The sequence below is a fragment of the Athene noctua genome, chromosome 3 (assembly GCF_965140245.1).
Source record: "Athene noctua chromosome 3, bAthNoc1.hap1.1, whole genome shotgun sequence".
NCBI lineage: Eukaryota > Metazoa > Chordata > Aves > Strigiformes > Strigidae > Athene > Athene noctua.
In genome coordinates, this window is record NC_134039.1 from 20,113,307 (window position 1) to 20,137,985 (window position 24,679).

The window sequence follows — 24,679 nt, forward strand, 5'->3', positions numbered from 1 at the left end:
CCTGGGTACCGGCTACTGCTCCTGGAGCTGGAGCTCCAACAGAGCCGCGACTGAGCAGCCGCCTCCCGCACCCGCCCAAAGCCCGGTGCGGAGCCGGGCTGGCCCGGGGCCGGGGGTGGCCCCGTCCTTTCTCGGCCCCGCCAGCCGGGTCCCCCGCCCCCGGGTGCTCGCGGCGTTTCTGCCCCCTCTTCGCGGCGGGGCGGGGAAGGAGGCAGGAAAGATGACATCGGGGAGGGACCGCGGAGCAGCGCTGGGGATGTGTTCTTGCCTGTCGCCTGGCTTTTCCTGCCCGCGGGAGGAGATGCTCTCGGGAGCGGGAGAGCGGGGGGGGCGGTGCGGGGGTAGGGAGGGCGGCGGCCGCCGGCTCACAGCCCTCGCCTTCCGCCGGGGGCGGGGGCCGCTCCCGCCGCGGGGCCGGCGAGCGGCTCTCCCCGCCCCTTCCCGTGCAGCGAGCGGCGCGATCGCCCAAACTCCTGGGAGGGGAGACACCCCGCGCCGCCGCCTCCCCTCCTTCTTCTTCTTCCTCCTCCTCCTCCTCCTCCTCCTCCCCGCCGCAAACCCCAAATAAAAGGGGCGGGGGGCGGCAGGATGCGCCGCTCGGCGGGGAGGTCGGCGCCGCCGCCGGCCGCCTGATGCTGCCGCAATTCGCCATTGCCGGGCACGGCTTAGAGCCGAGCGGAGGGAGGCGAGGGGCTGAGGCGGGGGGCCAGGGGGCAGAGGAGCAGCAGCCCCCCCTGCCCGGCCGCCCCCGCGGGCCGCGGCCGCCGTCCCCCCCGATGCCCGACCGCCGGCGGCGGGGGGCCCCGGGGGCCCGCTCCTGCCTCCTGTGGCTCTTTGTGTTGCTGAAGGTAAGTGCCGGGGAAGGGGAGGGGTGTGGGTCCCCCCCGCTCCCGTGGGCACCGAGCCCTCTCCGCGCCGCCTTTGTGTGCGTTCTCGGCGGGACCGCGGCGCCCGGGCACGGCCAGGTGGCAGCCTCTCTCCGGGGCGGCGGGGGCAGGGTCTCGGCCCCGGCTGTCCCCGCTTTGTGCTCCCCCGGGCAGGATCTGCATGCGGCTGTGGGGAGGGGGAGGCGGCGGTGCCGCCCCGCCGTGCGCGATCCGACGGGAGGGTGGCCCGCTCCGCCGTGCCCCGGGGCGAGACGCGCCCCCCTCTCCGTATCCCCCGCGACAGTGCCCGCAGCCCGGGGGAGCTGCGGCGGCGCTTCCTCCCAGCCTCTGCCCCCTCCAAAGTTCCCTGGGTCTCGGCAGGGGTGCGGAGAGGGGCGATGTGTTGGGGGGGCGGGGGGCGTTGGCGGGGCGTGTATTGCCCAGCGGGGCCGCGCTGTCCTTCAGCACCGCCGCCCGGCCGCGGCCCCGGCCCCGGGGAAGCACACCCCGCCGCGCCGCGTGCCCCCGTGAAACGTCTCTTTTCTCTCATCCATTCCCCACCCGCAAGAGAACCGTTATGGGAACGCAGCTAACAAAGGGGCGGGTGGTGTGTCCTGTCGGTTTTGTCGTGGCAGAATTTAACATTGCTTTCTGATCAGTACTGTGCTGTGTGTTCAGCTCAGTCTATCTTCTCGGCAGATTAATTTTTCAAAGTTCGGCTCAATACTGCAAGCTCGGTTTCGCATGACGTTTTTTATCTTTACACTTTTGCTCCTTTAACGGTTTCTCAAGCATATTTAATATGCTTCGTGTAACTTCTAAAAGAAAATGTACGTACCGTCTAGGCGAGTACCACTGACTAGAAATGTCATTGCTCTGAAGTACGGTGTTCAGCACCACTAAAAACTTTGTTAAATATTTGTCAGTCATTGTTAAGGAGAGCTCCACGATTAAGGACCTGACCTTTCAGGCTCTTTTAGTGTGAATGTTCTATGGAAATCAGCAGGACTCCCTGAGTGAATAAGAGTTTGCAGGATCATGTACTGGAACAGCAGTGGTGTCACTTCTAGAATTGACATTGCATTGACAGAACTATTTAAAAGGAAGCTTTCATAGCATCTGTTCACATATAGTAGTCAACTGTCAGCTGTCTCATTTTCATAACTGCTAAAATATACATTTGTGCAAGATAAAATGTTAATATAGACAAAATTTTGTTCCTTGGAATTTGGTGATTTTTTAAATTTTTTTTTAAGTTCTATTTTTAAGAAAGTAAGGGATGTTATGGCCCAGCAGAAAGATGAAGTTTCTAGTTTGTTCCCTAATATAGAGTGCACACGGTTTTGCTGTTTTATCCCACAGTCACAGAGTTCATATTACTCTGAATCCTGGCTTTTTAAAATGAAGGTGTTTTGGTGGTCGGATTTTTTGTTGTCCTTTTTTGTTTTGTTTTGTTGCCTTTTTTTTTTTTTTTTTACTAGCACTACTGTGAAAAAATTACTGTGGTAAGGCAAGACAGGAAATAGGTAGTTTAAATTTGTAAAATACTTGTGATAATAATAAATCTCAAGAAATCTGGTAAGGTTTAAAGGTAGCCAAGGCTTCAGGTTCACGCTGTTGGAAAGTAATCATCACTTCTGAGCCTGATAAAACTCAGACAAACCAAGGACTGAAATGACAAAGGAAGCTGATAAGCATTAGCAGAATTTTGTAGTGTGAGAGAAGGTAAAGCTGTAGCTTAAGATAGAGTTGCATCAGTAACACCACGGGTGACTGGATTATGACTTTGAATAGGGAGTCTACTGTAATTAGTTATCTTATATGTTATTATTAGACACTACAATAAGAGAACTGAGACTTCAGAGGATGTTCAAAGTAAATGTGGTTACAGGAAAAAAGTTGGGGAAGCAAGAGCAGTGCTTGTTTCAGATCACTGGAATAGGACCATTTTCCCGAGCCTGAAATTCACTGTTTCCTTTAATGTCTGCATATTTTTTTTCTGTGATAAATAATTGAAAACAACTAATTTCTAAACAATGCATTTCCCTAGTCTCATGCTCTTCAGTTCTGCCAACTTGTTCAAGCAATACTAAAAATATCCAGCCTCAAGTTACTAAATTGATGGTTCACCTGGAAGTCAACCTCATTGAGAAAGCAGTGGCATTGAACTGAGGAATCTGAAGACAAAGCAAAACTGATGTCTGCATGCTTGCTGTTTTAGCATTAGCAGCCCAGATGTCACTTGCTAAGCTGTATCTGCTTGGTGTGGACTTGACGCCCATCTGGAGATTTGTAAAATCATCAGCAGACTTCGCACAGTGATAAAACTGCTCAAAGCACATTTTCTCTTCTCTTCCAATTGTTGTATTTCATGGTGTAAATAATGTCAACTTGTTTCAACTCCTGATGTTGTCTGAGTTGCTGATATGGTCAGTGACAAAAGGAGATCGAAAAGGGATATTGCTTACTGCATTTCACGTGCCTGATGTTGTTGCTCATGAGCTAGTAATATTTAGTTCCTTCTTTCACAGTTTGATATGAATGCTTTCTGCGCTCCAGGGTGATACCATAATCTTTTTTGGAAATACAGAAATGTGATCTTGAACCTTTATCATTCTCTTTCTTCAGTGGTTTTCTTATGTGATGGCTAGTTTAGAAACTAGCAGAAGAAAGGCATTATGTGTGTGCTCAGATATATTAATGTGGATTTACAGTACTTGGGAGAGGAACAGGGATGTGTCTTCCTTCAGAGAAAAGCCTCCAACCATTCTGCCGTAGGAATCTCTTAATATATTGCCATTTTGCAATGGGTCTGTGTTCTCCAGTGTTTCAGTCTGAATGGCTGGAAGGTATAGTCTTTAGTAGCTTGCTTTGTAGTGTCTCATTTTCATGTGGCAAAGGCATAGCTGATCACAGCTGAAAGGAAAAGCTGTATTTAACCTAAATAAATAACAATAAAAAGTAGACATGTTCCCTGGTCCTAGTGACTGATACTATCTTTCCCACCCTTTCTAACGGCAACCCAGCAACCCTCACTTAGGGTTAGCTCATGTCTACACTGAGCTTCAACCAGCTGAAGTTCTGCCCTGGATTATGTGACCAGTATGTCAAAAGTTTCATGCTGTTAGCTTGCACCTGCGTGACTTTTATGTTTCCTTGCTGTATTATTTATGTGGGACGAGGTAGAACTTAAGTAGGGGACAAAAGCATCTTAAACATGCCAAACCCGATGCTGTGACATATTTTATAATGTTACACCTCCAGGAGGGTCTGACCAATGCTCTCAGTAGGAAAACAGTAAGAAAATGGGTTGTCACATTCTATTTAGTCTATGTATGCCATTTAGTCCATGTATGGACTAAATAGGAGGGATGACACTCTTCAGGAAAATTGTCTACAAATGCAAATTAAAAATGCAACTCATTTCCAGGAGACTGACGTCTTTGTATATCAGTCTTAGATATGGTCTTCAGGCTCTGCATATAAAGCAGCAACACCCTCTTTCTTTTGCTTAGCAAGGACAACTTTTTATGTTTGGTAGGGTAGACTTTTGTCTACTACAACATAAGTTTACGGAGCTTGGTAGTCTAAATTCAGGTTTACATGGACCAAGGCATTCAAAGACGTTTAGATTCTGTAAGACTTTTCTCAGCACAACCTTACCCAACAAAGGAAATGTGTTTCTATTGGTATAACTTTCAAGAATATCTGGATCTAATGTTAATAATCTGAAGCAAATTCCATACCATCAGGACACTGCCTCTTTTTGTGGGAGAAGCCTTTTTAAGAGAAAGGTTGATTTCACAGCTGGGAGACCCACTACTTCACCACCATTTCCCCTGGTTTGGGGAAAAAAAAAAAAAAAAAAAAAAAGACAGTGTGAATTTTGGTACAGAGTCCTTTTAGCATCTCTTCTCTCTCTCTAAGAGATGCTGGCTGAAGCTCTTCTGAGAAAACAAGTTTGGGTTTTTTCCTCATGACCATGTCCTGCTAGTATCAAGATAAATAAACCCCTATCTTACCAGTTCATTTTTGTTTGCAAAACTGATGTAAGGTTTCCTCATAATGGGACAGACTCAGAGAAGTTACTGAGGTAAAACAGTATGAACTTTTCTGCCTACTACTAGTCTGAGACTTTCCAGGCTGTATGGGAGAGAAAAGCATCCTCCCAGCAAAAGCATACAATTTTCTTTTTTTTTTTTTTTTTTACAAAAAAGTTTATTATGAATGGTCGTCCCTAGCCCAGGACTTCTACAAGTCATGTTCTCTCTCATTTAATTATTTTCATGTATTATTACTAGACCAGTGTGATTCTAGAGGGCAAAGCCAATGAAGAGGATGCTTGGATGCCAACTCATGTTTACAGAACTGTAGTAGGCACTGCAAAACCCTCTGGAGTAAGAGTCTGTTATTACTCTTCAGCAAATTTCTGATTTCATTGTGGTGAAATGATAGTGGACCACCAAGAAAAGATCTTTCATCCCTGCAGGACTTATAAGCATTAGACTCAAATTGCATGAGGTCAGTAAGGCAATTTCTAGGTTGTATCACCTCAGTCAGAAGCTGCACTCAAGGGTGATCCCTCATTTGGGTTAAGACAGGGACCATACTGAAAAAAGACTTACCTGTGGCAATCCTGTGGCAATTCATTAAAGGGCTCACAGACGGTGTGCTGACCAAACTTGAGAAGCCCACTAATCTCTGCATTTCTGATGTCACCACCCAGAGCAATACAGGCAGATCATGAAATGACCTTACAGAGCTTCAGAATGAATGTTAAACTTAACAAAGTCTTCTGTAAATCCATCTTGAGACATTTTACTAGACAGTCTCAGCTCTGGAGAAGAGAGCATTTTTTACTTAGTCATATGGGTCAGGACGATAAATGTCAAAAAATAAGGCTTTGAAAACATTGGAGTAGTATGTGTAACTTCTGTCATCCTGGGCACTCTCCTAGTAAATTAGTGATTACATTTTCATTACTGAAGTTTTTAAATATTCTATTTTTGTAGCAAAATGTAATTGTTGCAATGTAAAGAAGATCAAACTTTGATAAATTGTAAAGATGTTTTGAAATGAAGATCTTTACACAGAGTTTGGTACCTAGGAGTCTACTAAGAAAATGAAGAGCATGGCTTATTAAATATGTTCTGCACACAAAGGCTATCAACTTTTTTATTAAGCTTCTATCAATGTGTAGTTGAAAAGAGAAAAATCTTTATGAAACAAATGTGGCAACACATACTAGCTGCCATGTGTGCAATGTGTAACAGGTAAATAGAGAATGGGAGATAACTTGAAACAGAAAGGTTACATTGCTTTTCATAGCGCTGTGTAATCTTGAATGAATACAGCCACTGAAGGGAGCAACTCCTAAGGAAGAAGTTTGCTGTCTTTACAGTAAGCCAAATGTGATGTGTTTCATTTCTGGAACTCTTTCATTCTTATGCTAGGAAATTACAGTGACTTTTAAATGAAGGAGTTCCAGAAATAAAATGATATGCATCATGTCTGGCTCACCATAAAGATAGCACATTGTAGCAGAGCAAAAGTAGTATGTGCTGTGCTCAAATTACTATGGTTATCTTTGCCTTTTCTCTTCTCTTATATGTGTGTATTTAGAGAAGAAATACTTTACAGTGAGCATTGGTGATGGGAAAGTTGGTGACAGCTGATAGTAACAGGGAAGAGAGCTATCAGGAGATATTTTTTTAAGGGAAGTAAACTCTGCTTTCAGTATTCTGGTCTTGAGGTGGCAGCATGGACATGGGAAGAGAGAATATGTGGGATAGGCAGTGTGAGTAGGTAGAAAACAATATTTGGGATGGAAAAATTTGAGTGGAATGTTTAAGCACAGGGACCAAGCACTGCAGAGGAGCTGAGTGGAGATAACAGAAGTCAACAACTCTGTGCTATTCTATGTCAGCTGGAGATTTAACATGAAGTAACTGGTAGATATGAACCTCTTGAAGGATAAAAATACTAAATTCCTTTTTAAGCACTTTGGAAAAACAGATAATGTTGCCTATCAATGTAACAGCTGTGATTTTGAAATGATTAGGCCTCAGTGCTCTTCAGGAGATTGAGACATGGGTCTTCTACTCGCTCAGAAGGATTTGAAAAACTGTAGCTCCTTCATGTACTATAAACCTCTGTGTCCCCAATTTAGTTAGTCAACTCAGTTATTTAGTCAATTCTGACTATATAATGCAAAGGCCAAATCTTTGGGACAAGAGAGGTAGGACCCAGTCTCTAAGTTGTCAATCAGATCAGAAACTCTTTAAATTTTAAAATCTTTCAATCATTTCCTCTTGGGCTAGACAGATCCTTAGAATCAACCAAGATTCTTCAAGGCTGAGAGGATTCTCCAGAACAGACACAGACTCTCCCAGTTCCCTTGTTACTTTTGTGTAATCTGCTGGTTGGTATGTGTCTGTTACCAGCTTTTCAGGATCATTTCCTCATTGTTCGTATGGAAGTCATTTTAACATGGAGAGTCTTTACTCCACAGTGACCTATCAAATGAGAAGGAAGGGTCTGGTTCTCATTCCACTTAAAAAGAAATTTTAAACTTGAGTAAGAAAAAATAAAACACCCCCCTCCCAACACACTATTAAAATGTGGTGAAGAACAGTAGAGAGAATTGGTGGAAAAAATTCCACAGAAAGAATGCTAATTGATGTTTTCCCAAAGTACGGCAAGGCAGATTTAAGAAAAACATTAACATTTTCCAACAGCAATGAAATTAATATATTTATTGTTTGCTTAACACTGCTGTGCCTAGCTTTGTTCTGTATGCAAAATATATCTGCAGACCTCTGCCTGAAGTCTCAAAGATAGACACATCAAAATAAGGACAGTCTAGATAACTGAGAAATTATTATCATATGTGCCAGTTGCTAGTATTCTCCAATGGAGTATACCTTCCAAACAGAAATGTCATAATCACTTTCCCCAGGAGCTGAGCAGAGGAGGGTTTCTTTGTTGTTGTTGTTGTTTGCTGCTTTTGTTTTTATTTAGTATTGATTTCTACAGGATGTTGTTCATCAGAGCTGCTGGACATTTACATCAATTAAAACCATCAAAAAATAATTAATAATCAATGTGACTTTAATCCCTTCAAAGAGAACCCATTAACCCACAAAAAATACTCTAGCTCACAAGTTTCATGAAAGTATCTGTATAAACAAGGCAAGAGATGAAAGAGAAACACCATTCAGATTTTTTTTAAGAGAATTTTTATTCAAAACAGAGCACATAGCTAATATTTATTGCAGTCTGCTTACTGTAAATGAGGAGATATGTTTTTAAAATAAATTTCTTTCTCTAATTTAGCTGCCCCTGCGTAATCTTGCACTGATACTATCTTGAGTCATCAGTGTCTGCTTCTGAGGAAAAGATTATGATGTCACAAAATCAATATCAGAGGATCCTATACTGTAATCCCCTTTCAGGGAAGTCCATGAAATCAATGCCTCTCCTTCTGTGAGTAATGACTGTAGAATCAAGTCCTCTAATTTCGCTGTGTGAAGGAATAAGCAGATGGGATGGGATTTTACATAATTAACAGTTATTAAATACAACAAGAAAAATTATGACATTTTCTGAAAGATTAATGAATACATAATGAATACATAAGTGTCTTTCAAAATGATCTCTGGTATAAAATTACTTTTTGGTGGGTTAAAAAATAATGTGTTAAACAAAAAATGCTTTTTAAAATTTTAAATCTTTGAAAATGAACACAGGACTCCATAGGCTGCAAAACCTCATCAGGTTTCCTCAGCAGCATTGTGGGAAAGCATACAAACTACGGAATAGTGACACTATATGATGTAACCAGCATTTAACTGGAACAGAGGCACTTCATGAGTACAGATCATAATTTTGTGATCTCACCTGTTGTTTATGTGTATCACTGACCTCTGTTAGCTGGAACCAGAATTGCTGGGTTGCCTCGAATTCTTGGGATGCTGGGATCTGTCAGAGAGTCTACTGTGCTTCTGGGAATAGGTCCAAATTCCAAACGAAGTCAATAGAAGTCTTTATGTTGCTTTAAATGGGCTTTGGATCAAGCTGCAACAGGAAGACCTGCGGTCTCAGCTGGGTGATGGTGTGAAGTTTGATGTGCAGCACAGAGCTAACCGTGGTGTGCCAGTGACCTTGGGCTTACTGCACTGTTGGTAGTGCAAACTGGAGGCCACAGGATGATTTTTATTTTTGGAATCTGAGAGTCCTATAGCTTAAAGAAACTCCCATCAGATAAATCTTGACCGACCTTTTTGCTTAGGCAGTAGCTATATTGGCAACCATTGGGGTGTTGTAATCCACTGCTGGAACCAGTGTAACAGGAGCACACTTGAATGTTTCAGCTCTTAGAAGAGGAGCTTCTTTGCAGGAAACTGAAGTTATATAACAAGCACTAGGCAAAAAATAGGGTGGGTTTCTCCAGGCAGAGCCTTTAGTCACCTCTTCTGCATATTTCAGGGACTATTCAAATAAGAGTTCAGATTTATGTACATTTCAACCTATAGCTACTTTTGCTAGCATTGCAGCATTAACACAGACACCTGGATGAATGGAAACCAAATTCTGCATCTGTAGCAGAAACACACTCCTATATAGATCTGAAGAGTACAGCTGGTCCCTGCTGCTTTAACAGGCTAGCAGAGTCAAAAGTGATACCTAAACGCAATGACAATCTGGGGCCTTTGAATTTCAGAACATAAACCTTTATCCTGCTCGGCTCAGGTGCGCTCTGAACACAGCCATTATTTCCCAGACTCTTTTGATTACATATTTCCAGTTAACTACAGAACAGTAGACTTTCATGTCTAATCATACAAAGGGAAATACCAGTTGAAAATACATTTGCATACTTATCTGAAATGCAGAAAGGAACCTGAATTTGAAAAGTAATACAAGACAGGTATCTGGAAAATAATTTTTTGCTAAAGGGCAAAGGCATGAGCAAATTAAGAGCTGGCAATGAGTCCAAGTTACATATTGAGTAGCAGAGATACTCTTGCTTGGAGGAGCTAATGGTGGGGTCAAATCTAGTGAATTTCTTCTATGAAGAAAACTGGATGTGTTCTTAGATGTTCACACAGAGCCATTGTGGAGATTAGCTGAGCTTTGTTTCTGCGTGGATGTAATTGGTTTAGAACTTGAGAATTAGAGGGATGAATGACCAAAAGAACTTAACATTATAGCAAGTGTTAAAAAAAATAAAGTTTTGCCTTTTGACTACAGTGATTTGTAACAGCTTTAAATGGGGGTTGTATCCATATCTGCTGCGTATTGTAAATATTATTTGAAAAAAAGATATGTAGTTTTTCCTTTTAATATTTTGTTATCAGTGACCTGAACTTTGCAGGAGCCTTTTTGCAAAGCAACATGCCAGAGACCAGTTGGCTATAACAGACATGCTTGATGCTGGGACAAAGGAGTGTTTATGCAGTGGTATAACAGCCTAGCTGTCAGATACCAGTTTTTCCTGGTAGGCATTACAACACTCAGTGTTGGACACTAGCAAGTTGGGATATCGGTAAGTGTTCAGGTGGAGGAAACAAATTCTGAAATGTCTGTTAGATGGTGCATGAGCATTTGGGTTGAAGCAGAGCTAGAAGGCGGAATTTCCCTGTGGCCTCACCAGAAGGACTGGTGTGACTGGAATTGTTGCAGGTGTCATTATTTCATACACAATTAAAACATGTCTGTGAACATTATGAGGTTAGGCGATAAAATGAAAAAAAAAAAAAAGAGAAGCATTTTGCAACATGCCAGAGCATATCTTGCGGGCTTCATCTGTTCCAGTTATACACATGGTTATTTCTGTATCCCTTTTTTTTCTGTAGCTCACCTTTAATAAAGACATGACCTATTTGGAGATTGGCTTTTAGTAATGGTAACTTGTAATGCTTGTATAGGATCAACTGTTCATTGTCAATATGTATTGTGGGGAAAACTCATCTACTGATCAGGGTATTTTTATTTTTATGTGAAAGATTATTTTATTTTTTCCAGAGATAAGGATTTGTGGCCCTTATGAGTGTTGGTTATATGATTAAAGCATATGAGAGCCAGTGGATACCTGAATTAGCATTAGTTCTAACTGGAAGAATCAGTCTTGCCATTGAAATGTTTAGAATAATGTGTTTTGTTTTTCTAAGATGACAATTTACCATTTCTGCATTTGCCTGTTGTCCCATAAGGTGCATGGGTCTCATGTGGTGCTTAGAAAGAAAGGGTCAGATTTTCTCATGCTTATTTCCCAGTGTAATAACTTAGTATGAGGTGCAACAGCACAGCAGAATGGGGCTCACAGCAAGCTATCTTGTCTAGAACGAGGAAAGCCCAGGGCTGCCCTCTTGGACCGCCTTGTAGATGCAGTGGTAAGGCTGCAAGTCAAAAGCAAGAAATTATTCTCCTCAAAAATGGTGAGGCAAGAGTCACAGTGGTGTTATAATCCGGGTGTGGTTTGGCTGGACATCACTGGACAGCTTTGTGTTTTGTTGCCCACTTTTTGGACTATCATAGATATCTTCTCATTTACCCTTCTCTCTGGTTTTAGGCTGACAGTAATGCTGATATTCCTCCCTCCACACAGCATGGCTGGTAGGGTGCGCAGGGCATACTGCCCAACTGTGGCACAGGAGGAAAGGGGGGAGCAAGAGACTGCAGCGGGCCAGTTGAGAAAGCAGGCAATTCAGAATTGTCCTCTGATTGTCAACAAATTGGCAAATACTGTAGTATAGAATGGGGACTCTGTGCATCTCTGAGGATACAGAGGAATCTGTAACTGTTTAGAGTCATACAGTAATTTAGGCTGGAAGGGATGTCTGGACACCATCTGGTCTGAGCCACAGCTCGAAAGTAGGGCCAAGTAGGTCATGGGCTAAGGGCTATGTCCGGATGAGTTTTTGAGTATCTGTAGGGATGGAGATTCCACCACCTCTCTGGACAACCTTGTAGGGCCCTGCAGGAAAGGAATGACAGTCAGTTAAATCTTTTTAAAAATCATTAATTGAGACTCAGAGAAGCGTGAAACTGTCTTATTAACCTGACTGTTTGTTGTGTTTTTTCCTCTTTAAGTCATGTAAAAAAAAAAAAGCTACTTTTCTCTGTAGAATTTAACTCTGGGTTACAGTCACAAGGTTTTTGCTGAAGTCTGCTGGTTTTATTGCATTCACCAGCTTCTTGGAGCTAGAGCTTTAAATATAACATCAAGGATAAAATTCTTAGAGCTGCCATTATTAGAATGTGCCTTAATTATCACTTAAACTTTCTGCAGAGTCAGGCAGGTATCTGCCATCACTGCACATTAATTTCACAGATTCACATTTCTTAAGAAGGCTTTTTGACTGAGGCTTTTTTTTTCCTCCCCTCTTCTGCCTTACACTTCTGGGACGAGAACCATGTCCTCATATATTTTACAAACCCAGGTTTTAGGCATGCAGGAAACCACTGAAGCTTCAGCTCTGGGGGTACTTGTGAGCGAAGTGAATTAAAGGCTGTTGGGGCAGGGCTGGCCTCTGTCCTGGCTCGCTTAATGCTGGAGCAGAGGAATTGGTTGTCACTGCATCCAGTTAGAGAAACTTATAAAAATAAGGTTGAAAAATATGTATCTCAAGGGAATATGTGGAATCCTTTCTGGAAATTTCCCTTATGTTTTTGAATTGACAACTGAACCACTGCTCCTAAAATCAATAGAAGATTACAGGGACTTATTAACACTTAATGAGCTCCAAAGGAACAGGTACTTTGGGCTGTGATTACAGCTTCTGCTGCCTGACTCCGCATCATACTACCATTTTATTACTAATGATTTATAATGTCAGAGGGGAGGGTAAGTTCAGTGATTCATTAGTTTTTTTCACATATTTTTGCCTTGAAACTATGTTATCTTATAATTTCAGATTTTTTTTTGGTCCATTGTTCTTTTTTTAACTACAGGATACAGAATGGAAAAAAAACCCAAAACAACCCAACCCCCCCAAAAAACCCACACCAAAACAACAAAACCCACCACCCCTAAAATGAAAAAGTCCATAAAATGGTTGCTGTTCTGTGCTCCTTACTTGCTGTAGTTCTGTTCTATAAATCCTGATTTCCAAACAATATCACCATAAAAAAACATTCTGCTTATAGCTTTACAAAGTCAGAACTTCCAGTGAATAACACAAAGCATATTTTACAGACTTCAAAAAACTAAATCATCTCATCATGTCATCTGTTAGATAAGCAAAATTATGCTTTTTCTCCTGAAGACCCTACAATGCCAGATTTAATTTATTTTGGGAAGAAAGAAAGACTATTCTGTGTAATGTTCTTACCACTTGTGAAGTGAAAGGTGTCAGCAGAGAGTGTGAAGATATCCTGGAGAACAGAGTTTACACAGAACGAGCCGAGTTTATAGAAAATGGAAAAAACCTCTGTACCTTTATATATTTAGCATAAAAGAAATAGATAGAAGAGATTTTGAGATGTCATGCATGGCCTAGGGCACATCAGCTGTGCTCAGACTGTGGGATCAGAAAGTTCGGTTTTCTAATCCTAACTCTCTTCAAAGCTAGATTTAGCTATGCCGAACTCTCTGGCCTCCACTGCACAGGGAGGATGGTGTGAAGGAGGAAACCTTGAGGTCTGCTTCACATGCTGCTGTGCCCAGCAGAGCATGAGGGAAAGGGGCTGCAGACTGAAATGGCTCGGCCACAGAGCCCCTGGCCTGCAATGCAATTTAAATGCACAACTTCAGTTGATGTTAATAATTTGGAAGGTTTATAGATTATTAAAACAGGGATGGTCTGACAGTTGCATCTCATGGGGATATAGGAGTTTCACATATATTCTGGTTTGTTGTTTCTTTGTGTCTCCTACAAGTTTAAAAAATGAAATCTAGTGGTGTCAGATGATGCCTGGGCTTCATCCTTTCTGGTTTTGTTCAGAAACACTACCCCCATTCCAGACTGACTGGTAATTGCTGGATGCCCACTGTGAATTTTTGCAATGACAACGAAAATTCTTCTTGCATTAGGAGATGAGCCCCCATCTGAATGAAGGGAAGTAGATAGACTGCAGAGATGCATCTGCATCTGCACCCTGGAATGCATGTGTTACATTAAGAAGGCTAATAGAGAGGAAGAGGAGTGTCCCTTTCTGCCCCCTGATAAATCCATCTCTGTGTTGTCAGGAATAGCTGTAGAATGGGGGCTCTGGGATTTTTCTCTACGGAAATGGTCTAGTCTTATTTATCTCTTTTTTTTTTTTTTTCTCTTTGCATATTGGCATATTCCCCCTCTGCAAGTATTTATCCAAAGATTTACTTGGAGTGTCAGACTAAAGGTCATATCCATTTTTTTTCTCTCTTTCTCTCCTTTTTTTTCTTCTTTAGCCCTTCTGCTTCTAAAGATGTCAAATAAATAACTGATGATTTCTTCTGATGCCAGAAGGCCTTCACAATATGCATATTAGGGTTTAGTGTATTTTTCTTCTCTGAGTCTCAGTGCTTTCAATTTGTATGCAGACCCATCCTCGTACCATGAACTTCTATGCCCAGAGCTGAGGATTATGTTCTTATCCAACATATGTACTCAGCCTGAAATACTAAATCTCTGCTACTGGAGGAATGGAAAGATGTTATGGTTAAAGGAGCTATGTCAAAGTAACCAGTCAGATCAAACTATAAATAATTTCTGGTGAGAGCTAAGGTAAAGATAGTCCCTGAATTTTTGCATCCCCTGACCAGCACTAACTCATAAATTTATATATTGCTATTCAGACTGTGAGGGACTAAACAGATACTGTTTGTAAGAAAAAAAGAGAAAAAAAATCGATTTTGTGACAGAGATGGAGAAGTCTCTGTGGATGTTACTTTCTACAAGAGTGGTCAGATTTTGGTAACTTGTAGCATGGAGACTGTGGAAATAGAGGATGACAGTGGTATAGTGGGGCCTGGGCTGTTTCCCTACCTCTTCAGCCAGCCAGGTCTCACTGGGGAGACCAGAAGCAGTTCCTGCAGGACTTGACCTGCTGGTGTCCCTGTCCCATCCTGTCCCTATTGTAACAGTTCAGGTAGGAGGAGAGGGCAGAGTAACTTTCCTGGCTTTGTAGCTCCCCTCATAATATGTCAGGGGTTGCCCACTGATGCTGGCTGTTAGCTAGCGCGTACAGCTGCAGCGCAAGGGCAGCTTCGTGGCATGGGAGGGTGGGGGCTGGGACCTGCTTAGGTGTTGGGGAGGATCCAGCTGCTCTCATATCCCAGCCTTGCCTGCCTGTGAGTTGTGCTGGGGCTCACGGAGGCAGGTCGTCAGCCAGGCTTGCTAACATTGCCTTGCTATAGGTGCTCTTCCATTTCTGCAGCTCTGTGCTGGAGAAGGGTTCTGTATCTTCCAGTTTTCAGAAAAAGGCAGCATTGCTAGCTGGGGAGAAGGTGGCAACACCATGTTTTCAGCTGTTCTTTTACCTCTGAAGTAATTTGTCCCCTGAAAGAGAGCAAGCTGACACTGTGTCCTCCTTTGCAGTGCAGCTGGACTGTGCTACTGCATCGCTTTCTGATACACAGCTGGTACAAGCCACAGAGGGATTATCGTGGTGCCTCAGCTTAGATGTTTTCTGAGGGCTTACATTAGCAATCGTATTATCACATTGTCATAACAGAGTGCAGAATGGCCCCTAAAATGCTGGTGGGGAGTTTACCCATGGATAAGCTGCAAGCTAATCTGGTTTTCAGTTTGTGAAACTAGTCTCAGTACTTGAGGGAGAGGAGAACCTCTGAGGCAGCGTCTTGTGGGACAGTTGAAAGAAACTTCTAGGCAGGTGTAAAGGCAAAGAATCTTCCTTTTCCTTGTGAATTAAATGCTAGATTTTTTTTTTTTTATTTTTTATTTTTTACAATAATGGGCAGAGTGTGTGAATGTTTTATTTATTAATGCTGTGCAAAAAATATTGTAGAGGTTGGGCACTTGTAATGTTTGAAAAGCAAAATAATAATTTGGATTGACTGACAAAAAATATTTTGTAGTTCTTGCTATGACAGAGAAGCCTAATATGCTTCTCAGCAAATATTTCGATTCTCTAGAAAGAATATTTCAATCCTAAGATTTCAGCCCTCTTTAAAGAAAAATGAAGGCAGGAACAGTCAGTCAAGGCAAATTCAGCAACTTTAACAGTCATTTACAGTTATTCACAAATAGTTGCAATTATCCGAGATCTGTATTTTTCCAAGAATAAAATACTAGCCCATTTCTCACATTTATCCTTTCTAGTGTTTGTCCCCTCACTATTGTTTCCTTGGCCTCTTTCCTCTCCAGCCCACTTCTTCTGTTTCACCTGTCATCATCTGCCATGCTCAGCCCTGATCCTTCTCTACCCTCACTTAACCCTGCTCAAGTCCCTTTGGCTCACACCCAGCCTCTAACACATCCTCCTTGCTGAAACCGTGTAACCTCATTTCTGAAGTATTTTGCTTTTCACTTCTATGAAGTTGTATTTCTCCAGTAAACATTCTGGATTGCATTTTATAACAGCCAAAGAAAAGGCTTCTTTGCACACACCATTTGCATCCATTTAGCCCAGCTCAATAGTTAACTTCCAGTGGAATGCTAAATAGTCACAAAAAGACTATGATTACATGAAAAGACTATTTTAGTGAAAATAGCTGCTATTCAAATAGAGATCCTATTTCTCAAGGAAAAAAAGGGCCAATTACTGTGCTTAGTCACCTACACTGTGAATTCAAATGAACTTCATCTAAAGCAATGGTGTTAACACTGATTTTTACCAAATATAAGTAAAACCAACATCAGTCCCTGTGACTTTCAGCTTAGTTGGCTGTAACTATGCTTTCATAACCTTATTCTGGTTACAGTTCATAGAATCACAAGATGGTTGAGGTTGGAAGGGATCTCTGAAGGTCATCTGATCCAACACCCAGCTCAGGCTGGGCCACCTAGAGCCAGTTGCCCAGGACTGTGTGCAGATGGCTTTAGAATATCTCTCGAAGCATGTTATTTCCACAACCTCTTTGGGCAACATACCACCACCAGTTGGCCATATACCACAACCAGCTGGCCCTGGGATACCAGCAGAGGATCAACACATAGCAGACCCTTGATATAGATAGATTACCGTAAAATATAAATAGATCACAACTACAAATTCTTTATCCATTAAAAATACATTATTGTCTTAAAATTATTGTGCTATAAACTCAGAAGGATATGGGCTCCAAAGCCTTTGTGAAGAGCTTAAAATTTATTTTTATTCTCACCCTGCTCCCTTTACCTATTCTTGGAAAGCATTTAATGAAAGCTTGTTTGGATATTCTTGTCTGTCTGAATTACATATATTCTTTCCATTAATCATGCTCCAAGCTTTCTGGTAGATAAATTGATCCCTTCTCTACACCAGGACAGGTTGATGGCCCATAAAATAGATTTTCCAGGACTACTGCTATGTGATTTACACCAAGGCCCTCCCTAAGTTCTAAACCCACAATTACTAACAACAGTGGTGCTCCCACACAATATACTGGGATTTAAAAGGTCACCTTATTAGCAAACAGTAATACTTTTTCTGGAAGGTATACAACCTTGCTTTTGAATATCACTGTTTAGCAAGTTCTTATCTTTCTAAAAAACCAGTTACTTCACCAATTTGTGAAAGCAAATAAATAATGTACTAAAACCACAAAAGCAAATTTTGTGAAGGTTATCTTCAAAGGGTTTCACTGGAGGCTTCCAATCTGTGGATGGAGAGCTGATGGGATGACTAGGTACAGGCTCTGATATAAAAGGAATTGAATAACAGCTGCAGCTGGGGATGGTGCAGGACCACTTCAAGAGACATGTCCTACTAACAGCACAACTCTGTGGCTTCAGTGGCCTATGGGGTTCTCGAGCAGGTGATGCTTCCTGACTGGTGGTTCTGGAAGTGTTGAATTACATGTCGGTCGTGTAGCGGAAGAGAAGGTCTGAGCTGCAGAAGGGAAGCAGGGACACAATGGTAGGGACAAACAAGCAAGCCTCAGGTGGCCATGCCAACAGTTAGGTGCCTTTGCAGGTATTTATTCTTCTTTCTTCCAGAAATTCTGTCCAGGTACATTTACATGACTTTAAAAAATCCTCCTCAGTTTCTGAATGTCTGATAGCCAGAACAGGTTGGATGCTGCTTGTAGGAGCTACTAGGCTGTGGAGCCTTGTATAAGCGGTAGGTGCAACTTCCCCAGCGTGCCGAGACTTCTGTTGTATGTGCAGGATAACTTATAGTGATAAGAGGAAAGTGTTGCCCTTATGCTTCTGAATGCATTAGGAAGCACTTTAAATGCCTTCAAAAGCATCTGCACATGTGTTTCTGTAGAAGTCCAGCAGTTGGGCTTCATTAATCCTGCACACTAAAGTAATTACAGGTGGGCCAGCAAGGCATTATTTTGCTTCCACTGAAATTGGTCAGTCTTACCACTATATTTCCATCTATAAAGGTGGTGAGACCAGACCACAGGTAAGGGCATTCTCTTCCCAGTGCCTACTTGCAAACATAGACCTTGTCTGAATAAAGCCCATAAGGCTGCACCTAGCCTGGAACACATGGCTTTGACAAAGTGACCCGCATCCTGACGCCTGGGGATGGCATTAACTACCTGGCTGAACTGGGGCTGAAGAATTTACTCTCTTCAGTGATCACACTGATTTCAGACTAGGCCTCAGGGCCATCTTGAGTACAGACTGCAAGACCTGGCTATAGAATAAGGAGAGATAAAGCATTTTCCAAAGTACAGTGTCTGTGATGACATTATCACAAAATCAGAGAATCAACTAGTTGGAAAAAACCTTAAAGATCACCTAGTCCAACCATTAACCTGCCACTGACAGTTCCCAACTACACCATATCCCTCAACGCTATGTCAACCCAACTCTTAAACACCTCCAGGGATGGGGACTCCACCACCTCCTGGGCAGCACATTCCAATGCCTAACAACCCCTTCTGGAAAGAAATGCTTCCTGACATCCAGTCTAAACCTTCCCTGGTGCAACTTGAGGCCATTACCTCTTGTCCTATCGCTTGTTACTTGGTTAAAGAGGCTCATCCCCAGCTCTCTGCACCCTCCTTTCAGGTAGCTGTAGAGGGCGATGAGGTCTCCCCTCAGCCTCCTCTTCTCCAGACTAAACACCCCCAGTTCCCTCAGCCGCTCCCCGTACGACCTGTGCTCCAGACCCTGCACCAGCTTCGTTGCCCTTCTCTGGACACGCTCAGGTCATTCAATGTCCTTTTTGTAGTGAGGGGCCCAAAACTGAACACAGGAATCGAGGTGCGGCCTCACCAGTGCCGAGTACAGGGGTCAGATCCCTTCCCTGTCCCTGCTGGCCACGCTATTGCTGACACATGCCAGGATGCCATTGGCCTTCTTGGCCACCTGGGCACACTGCTGGCTTCTGTTCAGCCGGCTGTCAATCAACCCCCCCAGGTCCCTCTCTGACTGGCAGCTCTCCAGCCACTCCTCCCCAAGCCTGTAGCGCTGCTGGGGGTTGTTGTGGCCCAAGGGCAGCCCCCGGCATTTGGCCTTATGGAAACTCCTCCAGCTGGCCTCAGCCCATGGCTCCAGCCTGTCCAGGTCTCTCTGCAGAGCCTCCCTACCCTCGAGCAGATCAACACTCCCACCCAACTTGGTGTCATCTGCAAACTGACTGAGGGTGCACTCGATCCCCTCGTGATCCCCTCGTCTAGATCATCAGTAAAGATGTTAAACAGGAGTGGCCCCAAAACCGAGCCCTGGGGGACACCACTCGTGACCGGCCACCAACTGGATTTAACTCCGTTCACCACAACTCTCTGGGCTCGGTCGTCCAGCCAGCTTTTTACCCAGAGAAGTGTGCAATTGTTCAAGCCATGAGCAGCCAGTTTTGCCAGGAGAATGCTGTGGGAAACGGTGTCAAAGGCCTTGCTAAAGTCAATGTAAATTACATCCACAGCCTTTCCCTCATCCAATAAGCAGGTCGCCCTGTATAGAAGGAGATCAGGTTTGTCGGGCAGGACCTGCCTTTCATAAACCCATGCTGACTGGGCCTGAGCATCTGGTTTGTCCCTCACGTGTTGTGTGATGGTACTCAGGATGAGCTGCTCCATCAGCTTTCCAGGCACTGAAGTCAAGCTGACAGGCCTGTAATTTCCTGGATCATCCTTCTGACCCTTCTTATAGATGGGCAACACATTGGCCAATTTCCAATCAGTCGGGACCTCCCCAGTCAGCCAGGACTGCTGGTAAAGGATGGAAAGTAGCTTGGCGAGCACCCCAGCCAGCTCCTTCAGCACCCTCGGGTGTATCCCATCCGGTCCCATAGACTTGTGTGTGTCTGTGTGATGCAGCAGGTCACTGACTGTCTCCTCCTGGATTGTGGGGGGGTCGTTCTCCCAGTCTCTGTCTTCTGGCTGAGGAGGCTGGATTCCCTCTGTACAACTAGTCGTCTTATTAAAGACTCAGGCAAAGCAGGCATTAAGCACCTCAGCCTTCTCCTCATCACTCGTTAGCATGTTTCCTCCTGGAACTAGCAGGGGATGGAGGCTCTCCCTGGTCTTTGCTTTGCTACTGAAGTACTTATAGAATCATCCTTGATTGCTGAAGTCAGATTAATTTCCAGCTGGGCTTTAGACCTCCTGATTTCTGCACTGCATAGCCTCACAACATCTTTGTAATCATTGTGAGTGGTGAGCCCCTTCTGCCAAAGGCTGTAAACTCTCCTTTTCTCCCTGAGTTGCAGCCAAAGCTCCCTGTTTAGCCAGGGTGGTCTTCTCTGCCACCAGCTTCTCTTACAGCACCTGGGGACTGCCTGCTCCTGAGCCATTAACTCTTCCTTCTTAAAGAGTGTCCATCCTTCATGGATCTCTATACTCTTCAGGGTCATCTCCCAAGGGATCCTTTCTAGCAGGTGCCTAAAGAAAGACAAAGTCAGCCCTTTGGAATTCCAGGATGTCAGTCCTGCTTAGCCCTCTCCTGACCTCTCTAAGAATAGCGAACACTACTATTTCATGAACGCTGTGCCCTAGTTGTCCTCCAACCGCCACATCATCCACTAGTCCTTCTCTGTTCACAAAAAGGAGATCCAGCAGGGCACCTTCTCTGGTCGGTTCTCCCACACATTCCAGGAATCTCCGGGACTGGTCCCGCTCTGCTGTGCTGTATTTCCAGCAGATGTCTGGGAAGTTAAAGTCTCTCACAAGAACAAGGGCAAGCAATCATGACATTTCTCCTAAATGCCTATAGAATATTTCATTCACCTCTGTCCTGGTTGGGTGGCCTATAGTAGACTCCTACTACAACATCTGCCCTGTTGGCCTTCCCCCTGATTCTAACGCAAAGACACTCCACCCCGTCTTCACTACACTTGTACTCAAAGCATTCATAATAGTTCCTAACATACAGCACCACCCCACCACCTCTCCTTCCTTGTCTATCCCTCATAAATAGCTTGTAGCCATCAACTGGCAAACTCCACTCATGGGAGACATCCCACCATGTTTCTGTGATAGCCACGACATCATAATTTTTCTGTTGCATCATGGCTTCAAGCTCCTCCTGCTTGTTACCCATGCTGTGTGCATTGGTATAGATGCACTTCAGGTGGGCTGGCATTTCGCCAATTATCTTTGTTTAGTGGCAGCACTTATTACAGTGGTGTCAAATCTTAGGTTCACCTGTCTCATGTTGCTTCATCCTAACAGTTTGCTGGTGCCAGGAGGTTTCACTCTTTTTGGCTCTAGTTCTGCCCCGTGCAAAGCTGCTGGCCCCTCTCTTGCACCACATCTGCTACTTGTTGAACCCTTTTTTTGGAAGCAGCCCTGCTCACCGCTTCAGCTGGAGTAGTTTTGTGGAGGGTTGGCAAGTTCAGCTTTCACAATGAGTGGTCCAGCAGGCAATGGAAGGAGTGGGAGCAGATGGCTGGGAGGAGATGGGGGCAACAAGGAGCAGCTCCTCCTTCCTCTGATGGCAGGTTGTTGGGTCCACAAAAACAGTCTCATGTCTCTTCACTTTTAGAAATGAGAGAAAACCCAAGCAGGTCTTGATCAGGAACCCACCTGGAACAAGCAGTTCACTAGGAAGGAAATTTTCCTGAGTTTTTCATCAGGAAGAGTAGGAATTGTATTTGTAGTCTTCATTAAATTCAAAGTCTGGTTGGTCAAATACTGTTTGTGTTTTCAGCTATGTAGAAATTCCCTTGCCAGTGTACCTGGTGCTAGCCAGTGTTGATATATGCTGGCTCAGTGTTGTTCTGTCCCAGAAGACTACCGTGAATCATGTGTGCGTCATTATTGACACTAGTAAAAAAAAGGGAGAAATTGAAAAAACTAAAAAAAAAAAAAAAGAAAATGGAGGGGCTCCCCTGCCTCAAATGAATAGTAGGCAGGTATAAACATGTTTTCTAATATAAATAAAGTTTCAGGTAGCTTTTGTCTTGCAAAAATTTCAATGTGTCTTATGCTATGTTTATGTTTTTGGAAAGGCTGAGGAACACTATTGGGGAAAAATGGGTTCTGCATTGATGTAGGGTGTTATAGTTCTGTTCTGAAATTTGTAAAGGGATTATGCTGGGACTACTGCCTTTCCTGTCCTGTGACAGATTTCCTAGATGGGCTTTTTGAATGGGGAATAAGGACGGACAATAAAGGATGGCTGAAGTTCTGATGAAGACCAGACTAATTTTACCCATGGGAGTTCTTCTACCTTGCAGTCATTTGTAAAAGGGTTTTATCACTAAGGAAGACTGTTACAGATGTACATCCGCTGTCAGTTAAGAATAGTCTGGAGATAAAATACACTCAAAATATTTGCCATTATTAAATAAAGTGACCTGAACTGGAAGTATTCACTTGGTGAGCAAACTGATTACTATGGTAAAACCTTGCTTGGCTGCATTTTGGTAAACTACAGTTCTGCACTGGAAATGTTTATTTTTAGATGTCTTACTTCAGCAAAGACAGGAAATTCAGCTGAAGTGGAACCTTCTCTGCAGATTTGCATAGGACAAAGGATAATTAAATCCTAACACCTAAAGATGCTGAGAGGGATAGAGAGTATTAGCACTGGTGTTCACATACTTGCTAGCATCTATCTCATCTCCATAGGAAAATTAAAATTAATGATGCAGTATTTTATGTTTTAATGATTCTATACCAGTGTTTAATTGCAGTTTATAAACCACAAATCTTATCTTTCTGTCATTAATATACAAATGAAGATATTGAATTTTATTTTCTGGTTATTTTTTATTATAGATTAACAAGTCCTTTTGAAACAGTTTATTGGTAATTGCTAAAAATAATTATCAGATTAACATTTTATAGATGTGTAAGAGGGACCCTAAAAGTAATAAGTTCATGAAGAGTTTGGAACAAAACTGCAGTTTGTGTCTTCAAAAATATACTCTGGATGAGCAGAGTAACCTGGCCACGGCACACCTAATGCACTTGCAGAAGGAGGGAATAGAATCCAGGAGAGCAAACCCCTGCCTTTTTTGATCACAGAAATGAGTGAAGTACTGAATACAGAGTAGATTTCACTCTAAGTAATGCATTAACAACGGTATTACACCATCAGCGTTGCCCTTCTGCCCTTAGTAAAACTAAAGAAAGCTCACCTTTTAAATTGTGTTCAGATTTATAATTCAGCATTTTGAGTGATGGCTTCATCTACTGCAAGCAAAAGGAAGTAATTTACAATGTGTGTCAGCAGAACATTGTTATGTGAGGAGAGATTAACAATCATAATTTCAGACTCCACAGTATTTATAATTCTGAATTGTCTGTTTTAATGCAAATGCTCTGTTTTAAATACTGTGCTCCATCTTAATTAGATAAATTAATCCTTACTTGCTTGGGTGTAGGGAGAGGCTCGGAAGATCTCTGGATGTATGGGAAGAATAGGGAACCAATCAAATGTGCCAAAGAAGAATGTTACCAAAACACAGCCATGCTTAAGGTGGATCCCTTTAAGGAGCATATATAAAGCAATTGCTCAGCTAATAAGTTGAACAAGTAGCAACCATCATACTGGTGTCTGTGCTTTTGTTCCCACAAAGGTTTTAACCTCCTGCAAGGGTTAGCTGTGATCTGAGCGCCACATTTCTGTGGATTGGCAGGTAGAAAAAGACAGCTAATACCTTACCACAACACTTGGGTTGTCCCCAAAATTAGTGACCAGCGTAACATCTTCAGGATCATGCTTTTGCATTGCTTAATTCATACTGATTGTACAAACAGAAAGAAAAAGAGAAGGAACTGGTCTCTTAGATATGTGGCACAAGAAGCATAGCTTCAGATTTAAACTCTTCTGGATTCATTTCCAGTTGTTAATTTCAACAGGAGGCTCCTGTAGGCATCAGTTGGCTCAGATCAGGCTTCCCCTGCTTCTGCAGCTTTTGTACTGTGCTTTTTGGTAATTTCTGCGCTGTAGAAATGGTGTCAGTAGAAAGTTAACCAAGGAATCATCAGCCTGACCCAGTGCGCCACTGACATAATAAACAGTGCACTCAACAACGAGGCAAGAAGTGGGACTTCTCCTCTGTGCTGGCAGCAATTACTCACTGGCCCTTTGGCTGGATGGGTCTGCAGCACAATTGGCATACATGATTAGCTTTCAGGTACTTGTGCCTAAACTGGTTTTAATCCAATTGGGTCAGGTACCTTTAGGAGCAGTCCTGTGGTGATGTGGGTTGCAGCCGCTGAGTATGTGGCTGAGGAGCAGCCTCCACCAAAACCAGTGTTTCCATGGCTCCATAGCTAGCAGGCATGGGGCCAAACTGCCTTCCACATGTGTAATCCC

The 24,679-nt window shown here is 43.2% G+C and overlaps 1 protein-coding gene across 2 annotated transcripts in view; it reads left to right on the forward strand.

Moving 5' to 3' along the window:
- The first annotated feature begins 411 nt into the window (after positions 1–411).
- Positions 412–24,679, forward strand: part of PTPRO (protein tyrosine phosphatase receptor type O) — a 157,113-nt gene continuing 132,845 nt past the window's right edge. Inside the window, exon 1 of one of the 2 annotated variants that reach the window (XM_074902206.1) lies at positions 412–848. In XM_074902206.1, the coding sequence (XP_074758307.1) occupies positions 633–848 (216 nt within the window). In that variant the 5' untranslated portion in view covers positions 412–632. The remainder of the gene's footprint in view (positions 849–24,679) is intronic. The other variant, XM_074902207.1, reaches the window with a different exon arrangement.